This window comes from Plecotus auritus (assembly GCF_963455305.1).
Source record: "Plecotus auritus genome assembly, chromosome: 7".
NCBI classification, from domain to species: Eukaryota; Metazoa; Chordata; class Mammalia; order Chiroptera; family Vespertilionidae; genus Plecotus; species Plecotus auritus.
Window position 1 is genome coordinate 65,813,101 of NC_137774.1, and position 18,596 is coordinate 65,831,696.

Here is an 18,596-nt window from a genome sequence, read left to right on the forward strand (position 1 = left end):
CAGGGGCAGAGGGAGCTAACAGCCCCTTTTAGACCCCACTATACTATTGTCATTAGCCCACGGGTGGGCTCCACCCTGATAGTTATCTCCAGCTCCCTTAGCTAACCATGTCCTGAATCACCACTCAGCTGTCTTTTTTTATCAATTCCAATGTCAACTATGCTGTCCTAGAGCCCCCATAAACAAAATGTGCATTTAGTAGCTCACATGTTGGGATTCTCTCTGCTTTGGAAAACATGCTCATGATATGTAGCACCTCAGAAAGAGGCACAAGAGAAACTGACATGGAGGCTTCCCTCCACCCCCTTCACCAACAGCTGAGGAATGTTTGAAAGGGGCTGGGATGCTGCCCACTGGGTTTATTTAACAACTGGTAAGCTTGCTTGTCTCTCTGCCTAAAGCAAAGCAAAACCTACACCTCCAGTAACTGGAAGCGTGGGCAGCAGCCCCATTAATTGTGGGTGAGAGAACCTGGAAAACAATGTTGAGTATAAAAACTGCAGGATCAGCTCCGCACTGCCTCTACACAAAGGCGGTTAAGACAAAACCATGATCAGCCTTGGAAAGCACAGGTGACCTGAAGAGAAGTCCCTGGGTCCTTCGGCTGGGGCACTGCAGGAGGTGACCAGCAGGGCCTGGTGGCAGCGCCAGGGCAGTCACCGAGCACCAGCAAGCAAAGCTCAGTGGAACTTCCAAATTGACACACAGGGATCGGGGTCCCTGGGGAACTGCTTGGCAATGACCAGCAAAACTCCGAGTGGAGAGGGGGAACCAAGAGCCTTTTCAGGTAAAAACACCCCTCTTTATTTTTCAATTTTTATTTCTTATTTTTGATTCATCCTCACCCAAGGATATTTTTTTCCATTGAATTTTTAGAGAGAGTGCAAGTGGGAGAGACACACACAGAGAGAAATATCTATGTGAGACAGACACATTGATTGGTTGCCTCCTGTACCCACTGGACTGGGGCTGGGGCTCTAGCCTGCAACTGAGGTATGAGGTTCGTGCCCTTGACCCTTGACCCTTGACTGCAATCGAACTCCGGACCTTCAGTCCTCAGTCTGACACTCTATCCACAGAGTCAAACCGGCCAGGGATGCCCCTCTTTATTTTTCAAAGAGCCTTATCATAAGTGGAGAGGGGGTTGGAGGGAGCTGTGTGGAGGGAGATGCCAAGTAACTTTAATTGAAATTAGGCCCCATCTTCTCAGCAATAATTTCAAAGCCCAACTGGGAAAAACTATAGGAAGAACTCCATTATAGCTCAGGAATAACTTAACACTACCTAACATTTGACTGTTTCACAAGGCCACTAAAGAAACTTACTCAGAAAACGTGCCTTCCTCTTTTTCCTTCTCTGTGTTTAGATTAGGTTCATAAAATCCCTTTCCTTCTGTGTACTCCCATCAGCTCCACCCGCTCTGGCTCAACGCTGGTGGCACCCCGCTGCACTGCAGCATTCAGTAAATGCTCCAGCCCGGTCTGCTGTGCTGAGGACTGCAGCTTCCAGTGACCTTCGTTCTCTGGGCCCGCAAGGCACTCCTTTCCCTCCAAGTAGTCAGACTTTCCAGATTGAAATAACATACTTAGCAGGAGGCATTGGTCAAGTCTGTGGCTGTCCAGAATCTTTTGAATACTCTTCCTATATGGGGGGATTGTCTCCAAGATAGAATTCCTGCCTCCCTAAGGCAGAAGCCAGAACTCAATTACCCAGACTTTCTCGAAACTAGAGCACATGCAAAGGCCTAGGTGCTGCCAGTGGGGCACACGTGATTCTCGGATCCAGAAGACAGAGAGTCACAATGCAAGCTTCCCGAAGAATCCACTCTCCGGAGGGGGTGAGAGTGGAAGGAGCTGGCTTTCCCGGGCAGCACTGCTGACGTTTGGGCACCCAGTGTCCAGGCGCGTGAACCGTGTGGTGTCTGCCTGCACTGCCCCAGAAGGGTTTGTGTCTGCTGCCCAGATGCTAGGCCTCTGTGGTGGTCCTGTGAGCTGCCCACAATTCGCAGCTGCATATCTTCTAGAAACTAGAGTGAGTTCTGCTCTTTGCAAAGAACTGTGACTGCCCAAGCCGGTTTGGCTCAGTGTGCAGGAGGCAGCCAAGCAATGATTCTCTCTCATCATTGATGTTTCTATCTCTCTCTCCTTTCCTCTCTGAAATCAGTAGAAATATATATATATTTTTAAAAAGAACTGTGACTAATTATATATATATATATATATATATATATATATATATATATATGCTGTTATGTGCCAGATTCTAAGCTGGTATCTCTTGTGTTACTTTATTTAAATTTCATAAATATAATTTAAAGTACATATTATTACACATTTTACAGATTTAAGAAACTGATATTCAAAAGGACACAATTCATTCTACAAATGTTTACTAATGGCCTACTGGGTGCCAGCCACTGGGAATAGAGTATTGAACAAAATCGCTCCCGGCAACTATAAAAAGAATGGCTTACTGTATCAGAAATGCCCCCTTACCAAAACAAGAGGCACAGCACAGCAGCTGTCTGGACAGCAGGACCTCATGCCAGTCAGGCTTCATTTTAAATATAGAAAACCCCTAAAAATAGCCGCCCTGTTGCAAACTCAACAGGTGATTGGCCCCCAACGAGGGGAGGGGAGCTAGGCCTCGGTGAAGGAGAGGAAAGGACAGACCTGCTGTCCCAGTTGCTGGGCGCGATGGCTCTGGCTCTGCCTCTGAGGTCCTGGAGCCGCGGCCTGGCGAGTGCGGCCCAGGGCGGCCACGGAGGGGCCGGAGGTGAGTGGGGGCCCCAGGCTGTGGCTTCTCCACCTCGCACACGGCCCCCTGCTCCCGCCTGCAGGGCCTTCCAGGGTCCCGGGGACACCCCGCCGCTAACTCCCGCCTCTCCCCGCCCGCTGTCCCCGTCCCGATGCAGGTGGCACCTGGCGCCTCCTGACCTTAGTGCTCGCACTGCCGGGCGTGGCCCTCTGCTCCCTCAACTGCTGGCTGCACGCGGGCCACCAGGAGCGCCCCCCCTTCGTGCCCTACCACCACCTGCGCATCCGCACTAAGGTAGCGGGGAGCTCCGCTGCTGGCGGGAGGAGGGCCGCGCGGGGCGCCAGGGTGCGGGTGGGGGGGAGCGCAGGGGGCACGGGGGGACCGAGGTGACGGCTCGCTCTCCCCCTCTCTCCGCAGCCCTTCTCCTGGGGGGACGGCAACCACACCCTTTTCCACAATCCCCACGTCAACCCTCTGCCCACCGGCTACGAACGGCCCTGAGGCCCCGGCGGAGGCCCCGCTCAATAAAGATGTGGAAGCCGTGGCTGCAGCTCCGTGGGGACCGGGGACGGGCGGGACGGGCGGGACCAGCGGGACGGCCGTTCTGGGCCCTCCTGGCGCCAGCGCATGCGCACGGTGCGTGCTCCCCTCAAGGCCCGATGCGGGGTGGGGGCGGCTTTCCCTCTGGCTCACGAGTTACTAATGAGGGCTCCAGGCTGTCCAGACTTTCAGGGTGAACGCGGGAGTTTCGGCTAACTGGAAACAACCCTGATTTCAAACAGGGTCTGCAGCCCCGCGCAGAGGCTCATGCCCTAGCTCCGAGGGGGAGTATTCCCGTTCTCCATGACCGCCTGCAAGGGGTCTTCTGTGTTTGGGAATTCAGGTGCTTCTTTTTGGAAGCCTGGCTCTCCTAGCTTCTGGGAACCCATTTGAGGGGGTCATAGGTTAAACCAGCTCTGGGCATTGCATTCACTGAGACCGTCTGCTCACGGTCCATCGCCAAGGAGCACGGAGCCTGGGCTGAAACCCAGTACCCCCCACCTCCTCCCCTGACACTACTCACACCACCACCGAGAGAAGGCGGAGGCAGGCCTGTCCCCTGAGGAAGAGAGAGAACATTCTCTCTACACACAGAGGGTTCACCCAATGCTTCCTAGAACAGCACCCGGGCCCGGGATCAGAGCTCTTTCATACCAGGAAAATGTATTTTCAATCCTCATTTAATGTGGCAATTCTCAGACATGAGGAAGTCATGCTGGCCCCGGGCCTGCTTCAGTAAAAAGGGGGTTCCCACTGAAGAGGGTTGGCAAGGCCGTGGGAAGGTGGTGTAGCACCCGCTGAGTCGCTCAGCCAGTCCGCTCTATGCAGAAGTTACCCCATGGAAGCAGGTACGGAGGCTCAGGCAAGACCAGCCATGGGGGAGAATAAACAGAGGAGCAGATTACTAGGACAAAGGCACACTGGGGTCCTCCCCGCTGAACATGGCAGCCTCCTCGGGCTTGTCATCCATCATTTCTTTGTACCGACGTTTGAAGAAGCCAAGCTGTGAAGGGAAGGAAATGAGAAGATCTGGGTAAGAGGGCAGGGAAGATGCTGGGAGTGAGGAGGAAGCCGAGTGAGAAGGGAACTAAGCTGACTGCATGGTGTGCAGAACACTTATGTGAACAACAGCTATCATGTTTCCAGTAGCCCCTGTGTTTCAAGATCAGTGGTTAGACACATAGTCTAGAGCAGAGAAAGCATAGATGCTGTGGTCAGGCAGGCCTGCATACGTGGTCAGGGCCTCATTTCTGTCTTGCTGTAGCCACTCTGTGATGTAGGCATTATTATTATTTCAAAAATGGGAAACAAACCCAGAGAGCCTGAGCAACTTGCCTGACATTAAACGGTAAAAGGAGCCGAAATGTGCCCCCAGGCCAGCCTGGCTCCACAGTCTGTGCTCTTCCTGCTGGGCCACCCTGTCTGTGGGAGGCCTGGGGTCGGCTGCGGGTGGCGCCAGGTGTGGGAGGCAAGCACTCACCTTGAAGAGCGTGGCTGTGATGAGAGCCAGCAACAGCAGTCCTCCCACAGAGCTGCCCACAACGAGGGGCAGAGGGTCATACACCTCATACTCTTCCAGCACCATCTCCATCTGATGGGGGAGCAGAAAGCATCGGGCCTCTGGCTGCCCCAGGCTCCTCCCAGGCTCTCCAACCTTTAACCTCCTCCCCTGCCTCCCCAGGCCAGACTCCACGGGCTGAGCTACAGAAGCCCTCAGGGGTTAGGGACAACTGTCCCACCCCGGGATCTTCACCCCCTCCCCCCAGGCTGTGAGCCCCCACCCGGCACACGGATTTAGCATCAGAAGCCTCTCACCACCTGGCTGCTGCCTTGCACACAGTCGCTACCTGGGCTCTCAGAAACGCCTCCTGGCCCGGGAGCTGGGCATACACGGATCTGTCGAACGTGATTTCCGCCATGCTCACGACCGACACCTTCTTCTGCAGCGTCTGCAAAGGGCAGGGGAGCGGGGAGCTGGCAGCTGGCTCTCAGGAAAGCTGGGCGCCAGGGAAATGCCCTCGCTCCCCTGAGGCGGGGCACAGACATTCAGGGACCCCCTGAGGCTGGGGGAGGGGCCCTGCCGCTGGGCCCACACACCTGGCTGACCCAGCCAAAGCTGAGGTTGCCCTTCAGGATGAAGTCAAGTTCCTCCTGGATGCTGAAGGAGGGGACGTCACAGCGGAACCTCCGGCAGGTGGCAGCAGAGCAGTCCTAGGGACAGGAGAGCGATGAGGTTAAGGAGGGTCTTAACTTAGGAACCACAAGAGGAGAGAAAGTATCAGATTTGGGGTGAGGAACAGGTTAACAATTATAGGACATATACAGGATGTCCCAAAAATGTGTATATACTTTAACAGTTAATAGTTCAATTTTGAAAATGAACTGTATTTTAATAAACACTGCTCTAATACATTTTGGGGATCACCCTATACATAGCTCTGCAACTTAGCTCTGCATTTCCCTGTGTTCCCCAATGAGCTACTGGTCTGATAGGGGTGCCCAGGGCCTTTCTCACCAGCACAAAACTCCTTGGAATCTGAGTCTGGAAGTCAGGCTGCTGGGGAGGTTCCATCTCTGACACACAAGAGAGACTCTAGTGAGAGAGAAACAGCCACAGAATGATGAAAATGTCCCTGGCAAGAGGGTGCGAGGCACTGTGGGATCAGCCCTGCTCAGTGAGGTGAGCCAGGCAGGCACCTGTGAGGGGGCCACCGCAGCCACATCCCACACTGCCACACCGTTCAGCAGCACGGGGACCCAGAAATGAATGCTGATGGCCAGATCTCGCTGGCTCAAGTTAGTCACCTGCAGAAAATCGAGACAACATTACAGTGGTCCCTGGAGCACCCCAAATCCCATTTCTTTCTGTTCTGGCTCTAGCCTCCAGCTCCTCTCCATCTTTTCCCACCAACTTTCAATGTTAGCAGCACACGGGAGGGCAGACACGAATATTTCCTGGCCTCTCACACGATATCGATGCTCAGCTTCTTCCCTGCTCTTCTCATCAGAAGTTGAAAAGTTGAAGTACTTGGTGGATTCTTCCTTCCTGGAGAAAGAGGGCTTGTTGGTGAGACACGGTGCTGGGGCCATTGGCAGGTGACCCAGGTTCCCACAAGCCTCTGCAGCCTCAGTTTCAGCTCTCCCCATGCCCTTTGCCCTCTTCACCAGAACTGTCAGCTTGTCCCGGGGTGCCCTGGCTCCCTCAGATCCCCATGCCTTTGCCCTTACTCACTCCCCTTCTGGAAATTTCCACTTAGAGGCATAACTGAAACATCACCTCCCATAACATTTAAACATTTCCCATGGAAAAAAGGTGTTTACATGCTTTTTGTAGATTTGCTTTCTCTAGCAGCAATTTTCAACCTGTGCTGCAAGAATTTTTAAAACATGCAATACCTGACTAGTCAGGAGCGCTGACCTCTTTTCCCTTAGAGTGTCAAAAAAAAAAAAAAAAAAAAAGACAACGGCAACACAATAGCCAGCCGGTGTGAATGAATCAAAATTATACGTATTTTCGGTCAGATTGGCAAAAAATATGTCTTCTGGGGGTGCCACAGAATTTTAGTAATTAGTTTATGTGCCATGAGACGCAAAGGATTGGAAACTGCTGCTCTAGTAGGTTAAGGTTGACTTCAGGTGAGGCTTGCTCCAGCTACTGTAAGAGCACATAAGCCTAAGGAGGCTCGCAGGAATGATGACTGGATCACTCAAAAAATGGAGCATGAGCGCCTCCATAATGGGGATGAAGAAAATAGACGTGACTATCCTGGGCAGTTAAATAAATGTGATGGAAGATGGCACATGGGCACAAGCTCATGGAGTGGACATACATGTTCTTGGCTGCAGGTGGCTTTCCATCCATCCATTCATCCATGCATCCTTCCATCCACCTATCCATCCTTCCATCCACCTATCCATTCATCCATCCATCCATCCATGGCCTCCTCCAAGCTGTGTGCTTGGCTCTGGAGAGTCAACAGTTAAGTCATAAATCTTGCCTTTGCAGACCCCACAGCTGTGGCTGTCACTTTGATGATTTAAGAACATAGGAACCAGCCCTGCCAGTGTGGTTTCGTGGTTGAGTGTCAACCCATGAACCAGGAGGTCATGGTTCGATTCCGTTAGGGCACATGCCCAGGTTGTGGGCTCGACCCCCAGCAGGGGCAGTGCAGAAGACAGCCGATCAGTGATTCTTTCTCATCATTGATGTTTCTATGCCTCCCTCTCTCTCCCTTTCTCTCTGAAATCAATTTAGAGAGAGAAAGAGAGAGAGAGAAAGAGAACATAGGAGCCGACCATCTGGGTTCACATCTGAGGTCCACCACTTCCTGCCTGAGTAATTTAAGGCAAACTACAGAACCTCTTGGGAGCCCTGTAGTTTTTTACTCTTTAAAGTGGGGCTGCTAAGAATAGTGGCAACCTATAATGGAGTTGTGATGTTTGCAGCAGTGCATAAATGTTAGAACTCATTTGTTTCCTTTAATATTGTTAGTTTTCCTCTCTGTTTCTTACCCCGACCCCCTTCTCTGCATCAGTTTTCTACCTTAAAATCGTCTCATTCTAAATCTCTTTTCATATTTGAGTCACTCAGCTTTCCCACTCCTTAGGGAAGAATGTTGTCTGGCCACTGGCATAAGCTCTGGCCCATCTAGGTTTGACTCCTGGTTCTGCCACTTACCAGCTGAATGTCAGGGCAAGTTATTTAACCCCTTGATTTCTTTGTTGGTAAAAAGGGGGTAACAATAACTATATCATAGAGTTGTTTGAAGGATTCAATAAACATAAATACATGTGAAGTGCTTCAATGCTTGGCACATCATAAGCACACATCACTATAAGCTCTGAGGATAAGTTTTAGTATTTTCCCGTGGACATAAGGGAAAATGCACACCGAGTTTGGACGGGCAATGACATTGCTTGACCCCCATCCCTTGTTCCCCTAAAAATTCACACATCAGCAGCAAACTGTCTCATGGCAACACTGTCAGTTTCTGACCGTCTCTCACCCTCTGGAGGTTAGCCAGGTTGTGGAGTCCTTGCCCTGCTTCCTGCCTGGCCTGCCCCTACTCCTCCACCTTCAGCACCCAGAGCAGCGCCCCTGCACTCACCTTTCTTGTGGCCTGCCTCGGCCTTGGGCTGTTAGAGACCTTCCCCCCAGTTTCTCACACCTCTGCTTGCCTCTCAGCTTTGTGAAAACCTGACCTTTCCTTTCCTGTGTGTGTGGAAAGACCATATCCTGCTGGGCACAAGGTCCTGCCTCCGAGGGCTTAGAAGAGCCTCAGTCTCAGTCTAGTAGCTTAGCTTTGGCACACTCCTGTTTAGCACAAAGGACAGGACTGGCTCCAGGTTAAAGGAAGGCTGCATCTCAGAGAAAGGAGGTGGCACACAGCAGCAGCAAGGTGTGTGCGTCCCCCCAGCAGGCCAAGTCGGCAGAGAAGAAGCAAGAATTATGCCACAGGCGCACCTCAGAGATATTGTGGGTTCAGAACCGGACTACCTCTATAAAGCAAATATTGCAATTGAGTCCATTGAGTCTTTTGGTTTCCCAGTGCCTATCAAAGTTATATTTCCATGAAAACTGTAGTCTATTAAGTGTGCAATAGCATTATGTCTAAACAATAAACATACCTTCATTAAAAAAAAAAATACTTCCTTGCTAAAAAATGCTAACCATCCGAACCTGTTGGAAAATGGCACAGATAGACTTGCTTGACCCGAGGTTGCCACAAACCTTCTGTTTGTAAAAAACACAGTATCTGTGAAGTGCAAGAAAGTGCAACAAAAGATATGTCTGCATGTGGTATAAGCATATGGCGGGTCACAAATATTTACATGTGAGGAACCCATCCTCAAAAGAGCAGGCTGGGCTACAGGGGAGGTACTAGCCTTGGAGGAAGGTCAGAGGTCCAAGGAAAGGGCAAGGGATTAGTCACCTGCTGATCACTGTGTAGATGGCATATTTCACTGGGAGCTCCAACTGGAAGGTGGTCTTGTTGGTTGTAGGCTTATTATTCTCACTGGAGAGAGGGGGGAGCCCAGTTGGGAAGGAAACCAAGAGAGGAATTTCAGGCTGGTAAAGGAGACTGGAGGGTGAAGGACACACCATAGCTGGTCTGGGCTTACCTGCTTACATTGGCCCTCAGAAGCAACTTGTCTCCCAGGCTGGCCTTGTAGAAAACATCAAATGTGACTATGAAGGTGCCCTGATGGAAGAAGAAAGAAGGAATGGGGAGAGGGAAGGTTATGTGGGACTGAGGGCAGGATGTGGGCCAGGACAGTGAGAAGAGTGATGAGGCTTTGGGGGTAAGCACTGACCTTACTGCCCTCTTGGAAAATGGGGTGGTTGATGCTACAGCTACTGCTTCTCAGGCTCTCACTCCCTGTGGGCACTGCCTCACATGCCAGGTGTAGTGGGCGCTGATGGGGTTGCTTCCAGAGGAGGAGAAAGAATTCAAAACAGTTACCCACATGCATATATGAGCTTGATATATGACAGTGGTGGCATGACAGAGCAATAGAGGAAAGGACAAACTTTTCAATTAATTATCCTGGGAAAATTGGCCCATATAAAAACAAACAAACAAACAAACAAACAAACAAACAATAAAATTGGATCCCTACCTGACTCCATCCATTAAAATAAATTCCAACTAAAAGACTTAAATGTCAAAAAAAAAAAAAAAAATGGCGGCGGAATAGACAGACGGGTCCTGAGCCTTGTCCCGGAGCAAAAAGAAAGAACAGCTGAGGGTCGCATGGGGAGTATTTTTTGGTGAGTTAAGGGACAGCTAAACTCCAGGAGAAGGTGGGGTATTGCTGGACGGGGTTCCCCTGACCGGGCAGCCCCCACTGCGGCTGAGTTCCCTCTCAGAGCGACTGGCTAGGATGCGGAGACCACGCCATCTTGAAGGGGAAAGTGGATCTTATCGGAAGCTTGAAAGGCTACAACTGCGGCACCCACTGAACAGCTGCGAGCCCCAGAACACCGGTCCCTAATTGGCGCAAACACGCGGTTTCAGAGGAGGTCTACACTCCACCACAGAAAGGTCAGATTTTGCCTGGGATAAGGTGAGGTCTCTGGTCCCGGCGAGAAAGAGAAACATGCGCACTGTGGGAGCTGGAGGACTGGGGAAAGTCTGTGCCTAAAAAAATCCGTGGCTGTTGGAGCTGGCGTGATCCGTGAATGTTAAAGGGGGTCCTCAGAGCTGCTAACAGAAGGGCTCTCTAAAAAGCAACCCATTTTGTTCTGATGTAAAATGAAAAGCCTAAAAATCTTAAAAGTGTGCCGGCTGCTTAGACCCAAGGGGGAAAGGAGGATTGCGCAGACTTGCCTGCAGCACCGTTGTTCGCACACTTGGGCTTTTTCCTCTTCAAATCCTTGCTTCTGATTACTAAGCCCAATACATAGGATCACCCAGTTGGGGACACCCTGGGAGACTGCAGGGGAAAGTTGTTTTTCTGGAACCTGGGGATCGGAGCGGGGAGTGACCATCGAAGAGCCAGCTCTGAGGCAGCCCACTCCCACAAACCGGTATTGAGTGCCACAGGGAAAGAAGGCTCTAAACACAGGCTAGAGAGGCCATATATAGACCTGGAAGTCTATCCAGAAACACTGCCACCCAGGGGCTGAATCACAAATTGACTTTTGTGTAATCAAAAACAAAGGAATACGAGAAATTAAGACACCGCCTGCTTAAAATCAGGACTGGCTTACAACACTGAGGAGCAGTGGAACGCAGGGATCTGCAACACTGTCCTGACTGGGAAACAGGTGTGCCAAACAGAACAATAGAGGAAGTGAATGACCTTCACTACTGCACATTTTATTTTTTTACTTTTTTAAATTTTTTATTGTTTTTTATTTTTATTTTCTTCATCTTTTACTTAAGAAACTATTTTTTTTTTCTTTTTTCCTCACTTGATTTTACATTTTTAATTATTACATTTTTATTTTCAATCATTATTATTACTACTACTATTTTACCTTTTTTTTTAAGTGTCATTTTATTTTCTCTTTATTTTACTTTGGGATTAGTGTTCTACATTCTATTTTCATCTTTCCTTTAGCATCATTTTACTCTATCTCAACTCTACCTTTATGCCATCACTCTCTTCCTAACTTTTCCCCTTTTGGTGACCTGTTTCTCTTACCCTTTTCCTGCTTTAGATTTTCCCTATTCTTTCTGTTTACCCCCTGTTAAAATTTCACCCTACTTATATATCTAATTTCCAATCCCCTGCTCCAAGTCCATACATACCTCTCTCTTCTCTGCCTTAACTATCCAAAAAATTGTTTTTCTCTCTGTCCTTATGCTGTTGGTTGCTTGAATGTTGACTATATCGAATTTTTATGCTTTTTTGTGAGATTGTTTTGCTTATTCTTTTTTTTGTTTGTTTTTTTGTTTGCTTTGTTTTTTACTTCTGTTTTCCCTCACCTCGCTTGATATTAGTTGTTGTTTGTAGTTTATATTAATCTCCAGGTACTTGTTGCTGGCATTTGCTGGAATTAGTGGCTGTTCTCTTGGAGTTTTCTCCACATATATATAGTTTGTTCCCCTTTTCTTTCTTAGTCTCTTTCTTTTCTCTCTTACTTTTTTTTTTTCACTTTCCCAATTACATTTTGGCACTCCTTTTTTTTTTTTCTTTTTCCTCTTCTACTTTCTCTCCTAAGTTGCCTTTCTCTGGTGGTCACCTTTATTGGGGGTTATTAATATCGTGAATACATTTCTGTTCAGTGTCTTGTGTTTTGTACCTGGTTGTGTTGTATTTTGTGCCTTTAGATCAACATAGGAGAGAGAGAACTACATATCCAGACATCCAGAGAAGAGAGACCATGGGGAGACAAAGACACAGCCCGCATATGAAAGAAAAGCAGGCATCACCAGAAAAGGAAGTAAACGAAATAGGGGCTAGCAACATGTCAGAGAAATAATTCAGAGAAATGGTCATAAGGTGGCTGAAAAGAATGGAAGACAAATTCGACAATATGAGTAAGGACCAAGAGGAAATGAAGAAGAACCAAGAATAAATGAAAAATGACATCGCTGCTGTAAAGAACTCAATAGAAAGCATCAAGATTAGACTAGAAGAAGTAGAGGACCGCATCAGTGAACTAGAAGACAAGATGGGGAAAAATGCCCAATTAGAGCAGCTTCTAGAAAAAAAAATTAAAAGGCAGGAGGAGAGCCTAAGGGAACTTTGGGACAACACGAAATAAAACAACATCCACATAATAGGGGTGCCAGAAGGAGAAGAAATTGAGCAAGAAATAGAAATCCTGTTTGAAGAAATAATAACAGAAAACTTCCCTGATATAGGGAAGAAAAAACCCACACAAATCCAAGAATCTCACAGAGTCCCAAGCAAAATGAACCCCAAAACACCGATGCCAAGGCACATTATAATTAAATTGGCAAACACCAACGACAAAGTAAGAATCTTAAAAGCGTCAAGAGAGAGACAGAAAGTTACATACAAAGGAACCCCCATCAGACTAGCAACTGATTTCTCAACAGAAACTCATCAGGCCAGAAGGGAATGGAATGAAATATACAAAGTCATGCAAAGGAAGGGTCTGAATCCAAGAATACTGTACCCAGCAAGGCTATCAATCAAAATTGAAGGTGAAATCAGGAGCTTCACAGACAAAAAAGGACTAAGGGAATTTATCACCACCAAACCAGCAATGCAAGAAATGCTAAAGGGTCTGCTGTAAAAAAAAAAAAAAAAAAAAAAAAAAAAAAAAAATACAGGAAGCGAAGAAGGAACACAGGGGTAAAGAATAAGAATGGCAACAAATAAGTACCTATCAATAATAACTTTAAATGTAAATGGATTAAATGCCCCAATCAAAAGACACAGGGTAACGGATTGGTTAAGAAAACACAACCCATATATCTGCTGTCTAAAAGAAACCCACCTCAGAAAAAAAGATGCACACAGACTGAGGGTGAAGGGATAAAAAAAGGTTTTCCAGGCAAATGGAAATGAAAAAAAAGCTGGGGTAGCAATACTTATATCTGACAAATTAGATCTCAAAGTGAAGGACATAACAAGAGATAAGGAAGGCCATTTCATAATACTAAAGGAAGCAATCCATCAAGAAGAAATAACTCTGGTAAACATATACACACCCAATACAGGAGCACCCAAATACATAAAAAAAAAAAAAACTCCTGGAGGATATCAAGGGAAAGATTGACAGCAATACACTCACAGTAGGAGACTTTAATACCCCACTATCACCATTGGACAAATCCTCTAAACAAAAAATCAGCAAAGAAACATCAATCCTAAATGACTCATTAGACCAGATGGAATTAATTGACATATTCAGAACATTTCACCCCAAAGGTGAATGAATATACATTCTTCTCAAGTGCATCATTTTCAAAGATAGACCATATGCTGGGACATAGGCAAAGTCTCTTCAAATTCAAGAAGATAGAAATCATACCAAGTATCTTCTCAGATCACAGTGTCATAAAACTGGAAATCAACTACAATAAAAACAATCCAAAAAAATCTAACACATGGAGACTAAACAGCATGCTATTAAACAATGACTGGGTTACCAGAGAGATCAAAGAAGAAATAAAAAACATCATGGCAACAAATGACAATGAAAACACAACAATCCAAAATCTATGGGACACAGCGAAAGCATTCTTGAGAGGGAAGTTCATAGCTCTACAAGCCTACTGCAAAAAACAAGAAACAATGGTAATAAATTACCTAACCCTACAACTCAAAGAGTTAGAAAGAGAGTAACAAGAAAAGCCCAGTGTGAGCAGAAGGAAGGAAATAATAAAGATCAGAATGGAGATAAACGACATAGAGTCCAAAGAAACAATACAAAAGATCAACAAAACCAAGAGCTGGTTCTTTGAAAGGATAAACAAGATTGATGAACCTCTAGCCAGGCTCACCAAGAAGCAAAGAGAGAGGAACAAAATAAACAAAATCAGAAATGAAAGAGGTGAAATAACAACAGACGCCACAGAAATACAAAGGATTGTTAAAAAATACTACAAACAACTTTATTCCAAAAAACTGGACAACCTGGAGGAAATGGACATATTCCTAGAAAAATATAACCTCCCAAAACTCAATCAGGGGGAATCTAAACAGCTCAATAGGCCAATAACTATGGAAGAACTTGAAGCAGTCATCAAAAAGCTTCCGGCAAACAAAAGCCCGGGGCCAGACGGCTTCACAGGGGAGTTTTACCAAACATTCAAGGAAGAACTAAAACCTATCCTCCTCAGACTATTCCAAAAAATTCAAGAGGAAGGAACACATCCAAACTCCTTCTATGAAGCCAGCATCACCCTAATATCAAAACCAGATAAAGATATCACAATGAAAGAGAATTACAGGCCAATATCCCTCATGAACATAGATGCCAAAATCCTCAACAAAATTCTAGCAAATCGGATCCAGCAGTACATCAGAAAGATCATACACCATGACCAAGTAGAATTTATCCCAGGAATGCAAGGATGGTACAATATCTGCAAGTCAATAAACATGATACATCACATAAACAAATTGAGAGATAAAAATCACATAGTCATATCAATTGATGCAGAAAAAGCATTTGACAAAATCCAACACCCTTTCTTGATAAAAACTCTCAACAAGGTAGGACTAGAAGGATCATACCTCAACATAATAAAAGCTATATATGATAAACCCACAGCTAACATCATACTCAATGGGCAAAAACTAAAACCATTTCCCCTAAGAACAGGAACAAGACAGGGATGCCCACTCTCACCACTCCTGTTTGACATAGTACTGGAAGTATTAGCCATTGCAATTAGACAAGAAGAAGAAATAAAAGGTATCCAAATTGGAAAAGAAGAAGTAAAACTGTCCTTATTTGCAGATGACATGATATTGTACATAAAAAACCCAAATGACTCCATCAAAAAACTAACAGACTTAATAAATGAATTCGGCAATGTAGCAAGATACAAAATTAACGCCAAGAAATCTTTGGCATTTCTATACAATAGTGAACTTACAGAAAGAGAGACTAAAAAAGCAATCCCATTTACCATCGCACCAAAACAATTAAGATACCTAGGAATAAACTTAACCAAGGAAGTAAAAGACCTATACGCGGAAAACTACAGGACACTGAAAAAAGAGATAGAGGAAGACATAAGCAGATGGAAGAACATACCATGTTCATGGACTGGTAGAATCAACATCATTAAAATGTCCATACTACCCAAAGCAATCTATAGATTCAATGCACTCCCCATTAAAATACCAACAGCATATTTCACAGACCTAGAAAGAGCTATCCAAAAATTCATCTGGAATAAAAAAAAGACCCCGAATAGCCACAGCAATCCGGAGAAAGAAGAATAAAGTAGGAGGGATCTCAATACCAGATTTCAAGCTGTATTACAAAGCCATTGTTCTCAAAACAGCCTGGTACTGGCACAAGAACAGACATATAGACCAATGGAATAGAATAGAGAATCCAGATATTGACCCAAACCACTCTGCTCAATTAATATTTGACAAAGGAGGCATGAACATACAATGGAGTCAAGACAGTCTCTTCAATAAACGGTGTTGGGAAAATTGGACAGATACATGCAAAAAAATGAAATTAGATCTCCAACTTACACCATACACAAAAATAAACTCAAAATGGATACGGGAAACCATAAAAATACTAATTGAATCCACAAGCAGAAAAATCTCAGACATATACCGAAAGAACTTCTTCACTGATACTGCTCCTAGGGCAATGGAAGCTAAAGAGAAAATAAACAAATGGGACTACATCAAAATAAAAAGCTTTTTCACAGCAAAAGAAACCATCAACAAAACAACAAGAAACCCCACTGTATGGGAGAACATATTTGCAAATATTATCACTCATAAAGGTTTAATCTCCAACATCTACAGGCAACTTATACAATCTAATAAAAGGAAGATAAATGATCCAATAAAAAAAAATGGGCAACAGACCTAAATAGAATCTTTTTGAAAGAAGACAGAAGGAAGGCCAAGAGACACATGAAAACATGTTCAAAGTCACTAATTATCCGAGAGATGCAAATCAAAACGACAATGCGGTATCATCTCACACCTGTCAGAATGGCTGTTATCAACAAATCAACAAACGACAAGTGTTGGGGAGGATGCGGAGAAAAGAAAACCCTCGTGCACTGCTGGTGGGAATGCAGACTGGTGCAGCCACTGTGGAGAACAGTATGGAGTTTCCTCAAAAAACTAAAAATGGAACTCCCATTTGACCCAGTAATCCCACTCCTAGGAATATATCCTAAGAAACTGGAAACACCAATCAGAAAGGATATATGCACCCCTATGTTCATAGCAGCACAATTCACCATAGCTAAGATTTGGAAACAGCCTAGGTGCCCGTCAGCAGATGATTGGATCAGAAAACTATGGTACATCTACACAATGGAATACTATGCTGCCATAAAAAAGAAGGAATTATTACCATTTGCAGCAACCTGGATGGAACTGGAGAACATTATGCTAAGTGAAATAAGCCAGTCAATGAAAGATAAATACCACATGATCTCACTCATTTATGGATAATAAAGAACATTATAAACTGATGAACAAAAAGATAGATACAGAGACAGTAAAGCATCAGACTGTCAAATTATAGCGGGAAGACTAGGGAGAGGTGGGGGAGATAAGAGATCAACCGAAGGACTTGTATGCATGCATATAAGCATAACCAATGGACACAAAACACTGGGGGGTAAGGGCATGTATGGGAGTGGGGTGGGGCAATGGTAAGATATGTACACATATAAAACCTTAATTAAAAAATGGAAAAAAAAGAAAAATATATTTTAAAAAAAGACATAGTGGAAGAGATAATGATTTAGCATTATAATGCTAGATTATTCTTTATTGGGGTAACCTTACTAAATTAATTGTGCATTTTAAGGACTATTTTATCTATTAAAATATACTATAAAATGTTTAAAAAAAGAATTAAATGTCAAAAGGCAAAATTATAAAGCTTTTAGAAGGTAATATAAGGGAGTATTTTTTCATTACCTTGGAGGAAGGAAATATTTCTTAAATAAGATCCATACATAAAAACACTAAAAGAGGACCTCCAGTCAAGATGGCAGAGCAGGTAAACTCTGTGATCAGCTCCTCCCATGGCCACATCTAAACTACAAACAAACTACAGAACAACCATCATTGAGAAGCACCTAAAGACTAGCTGAATAGAAGTCCTATAACTAAGGCCATACAGAAGAAACCACATGGAGACTGGTAGGAGGGGTGGAGACATGGGACAGGTTGGTCCCAAACCTATGTGTGGTGGTTAAAAATCAGGAGGGATATTTTGGCTGTGGGAGTCCAAAATATCTGAGGAGCAAGGAATCTCAGCCCCACACCAGGCTCCTCAGCTCAGTGTGCCAGTGCTGGGAAGAAAAGCATCCTTAACTTCTGGCTGTGATAACCAGCAAGGATTGTGGCTGAATGAGATGGGGAACATACAAACAGAGATTGAAAACAAAAAAGAACCAGTCAAAAATGAAGAATACAATAATTGAAATGAAGAATACCTTAGAGGGAATTAACAGTAGTTTAGATGAAGCAGAGGGCTAAATCTGCAATTTGGAAAACAAGGTAGCAGAAAACACACAGTTTAAGGGGCCTCTGGGACAACACCAAGTGTTCTAACATTTGCATCATGGGATGTTGGAATGAGAAAAGAGAGAGCAAGAAATTAAAAACTTATTTGAAGAAATAATGATAAAAAACTTCATCATTATTTCTTCAAATAAGTTTTCAAACTTCATCATTATTGTATGTAATGGAGGAGGAGGAGGAGGAGAAGAAGGGAGAGAAGGAGAAGGAGCAGGAGCAGGAGCAGGAGAAGGAGAAGGAGAAGGAGAAGGAAAAGGAGGAGGAGGAGGAGGAGAAGAAGGAGGGGGGAGGAGGGAGAAAGGGGAAAAGGAGGAGAAATAAAAATATGAATAATAAAATGGAAATATCTACATACCTATCAATAATGACTTTATTTAAATGTTTTATTGACTGGATAAAGAAGTTAAAGGGATTAGTTAAAGAACATAGCAATGATAACTTTAAATGTAAATGTATTAAATGCTCCAATCAAAAGTCATAGGGTAGCTGAATGGATAAGAAAACAAGATTCATATGTATGCTGTCTACAAGACACCCACCTCAGAATGAAAGACACACACAGACTAAAAGTAAAAGGATGGGAAAAGATATTTTATGCAAATGGAAATGAAAAGAAAGCTGGGGTG

At 45.1% G+C, this 18,596-nt stretch overlaps 2 protein-coding genes across 2 annotated transcripts in view; one reads left to right on the forward strand and one right to left on the reverse strand.

The window, feature by feature from the left end:
* The first annotated feature begins 2,632 nt into the window (after positions 1-2,632).
* Positions 2,633-4,033, forward strand: COX6A2 (cytochrome c oxidase subunit 6A2). Its single transcript, XM_080679273.1, has 3 exons — positions 2,633-2,775; positions 2,915-3,051; positions 3,175-4,033. The coding sequence occupies exons 1-3, from the start codon at positions 2,697-2,699 to the stop codon at positions 3,256-3,258; spliced, it is 300 nt and encodes a 99-aa protein (XP_080535399.1). The 5' UTR covers positions 2,633-2,696; the 3' UTR covers positions 3,259-4,033.
* A 130-nt stretch (positions 4,034-4,163) lies between these two features.
* The window catches only part of ITGAD (integrin subunit alpha D), a 35,411-nt gene continuing 20,978 nt past the window's right edge, over positions 4,164-18,596 (reverse strand). Inside the window, exons 21-30 of the mRNA XM_080679274.1 lie at positions 9,613-9,726; positions 9,421-9,500; positions 9,231-9,314; positions 6,265-6,343; positions 5,995-6,102; positions 5,813-5,890; positions 5,395-5,508; positions 5,145-5,246; positions 4,778-4,888; positions 4,164-4,300 (exon numbers count right to left, since the gene is read on the reverse strand). Of these exons, the coding sequence (XP_080535400.1) occupies positions 4,202-4,300; positions 4,778-4,888; positions 5,145-5,246; positions 5,395-5,508; positions 5,813-5,890; positions 5,995-6,102; positions 6,265-6,343; positions 9,231-9,314; positions 9,421-9,500; positions 9,613-9,726 (969 nt within the window). The 3' untranslated portion in view covers positions 4,164-4,201. The remainder of the gene's footprint in view (positions 4,301-4,777; positions 4,889-5,144; positions 5,247-5,394; positions 5,509-5,812; positions 5,891-5,994; positions 6,103-6,264; positions 6,344-9,230; positions 9,315-9,420; positions 9,501-9,612; positions 9,727-18,596) is intronic.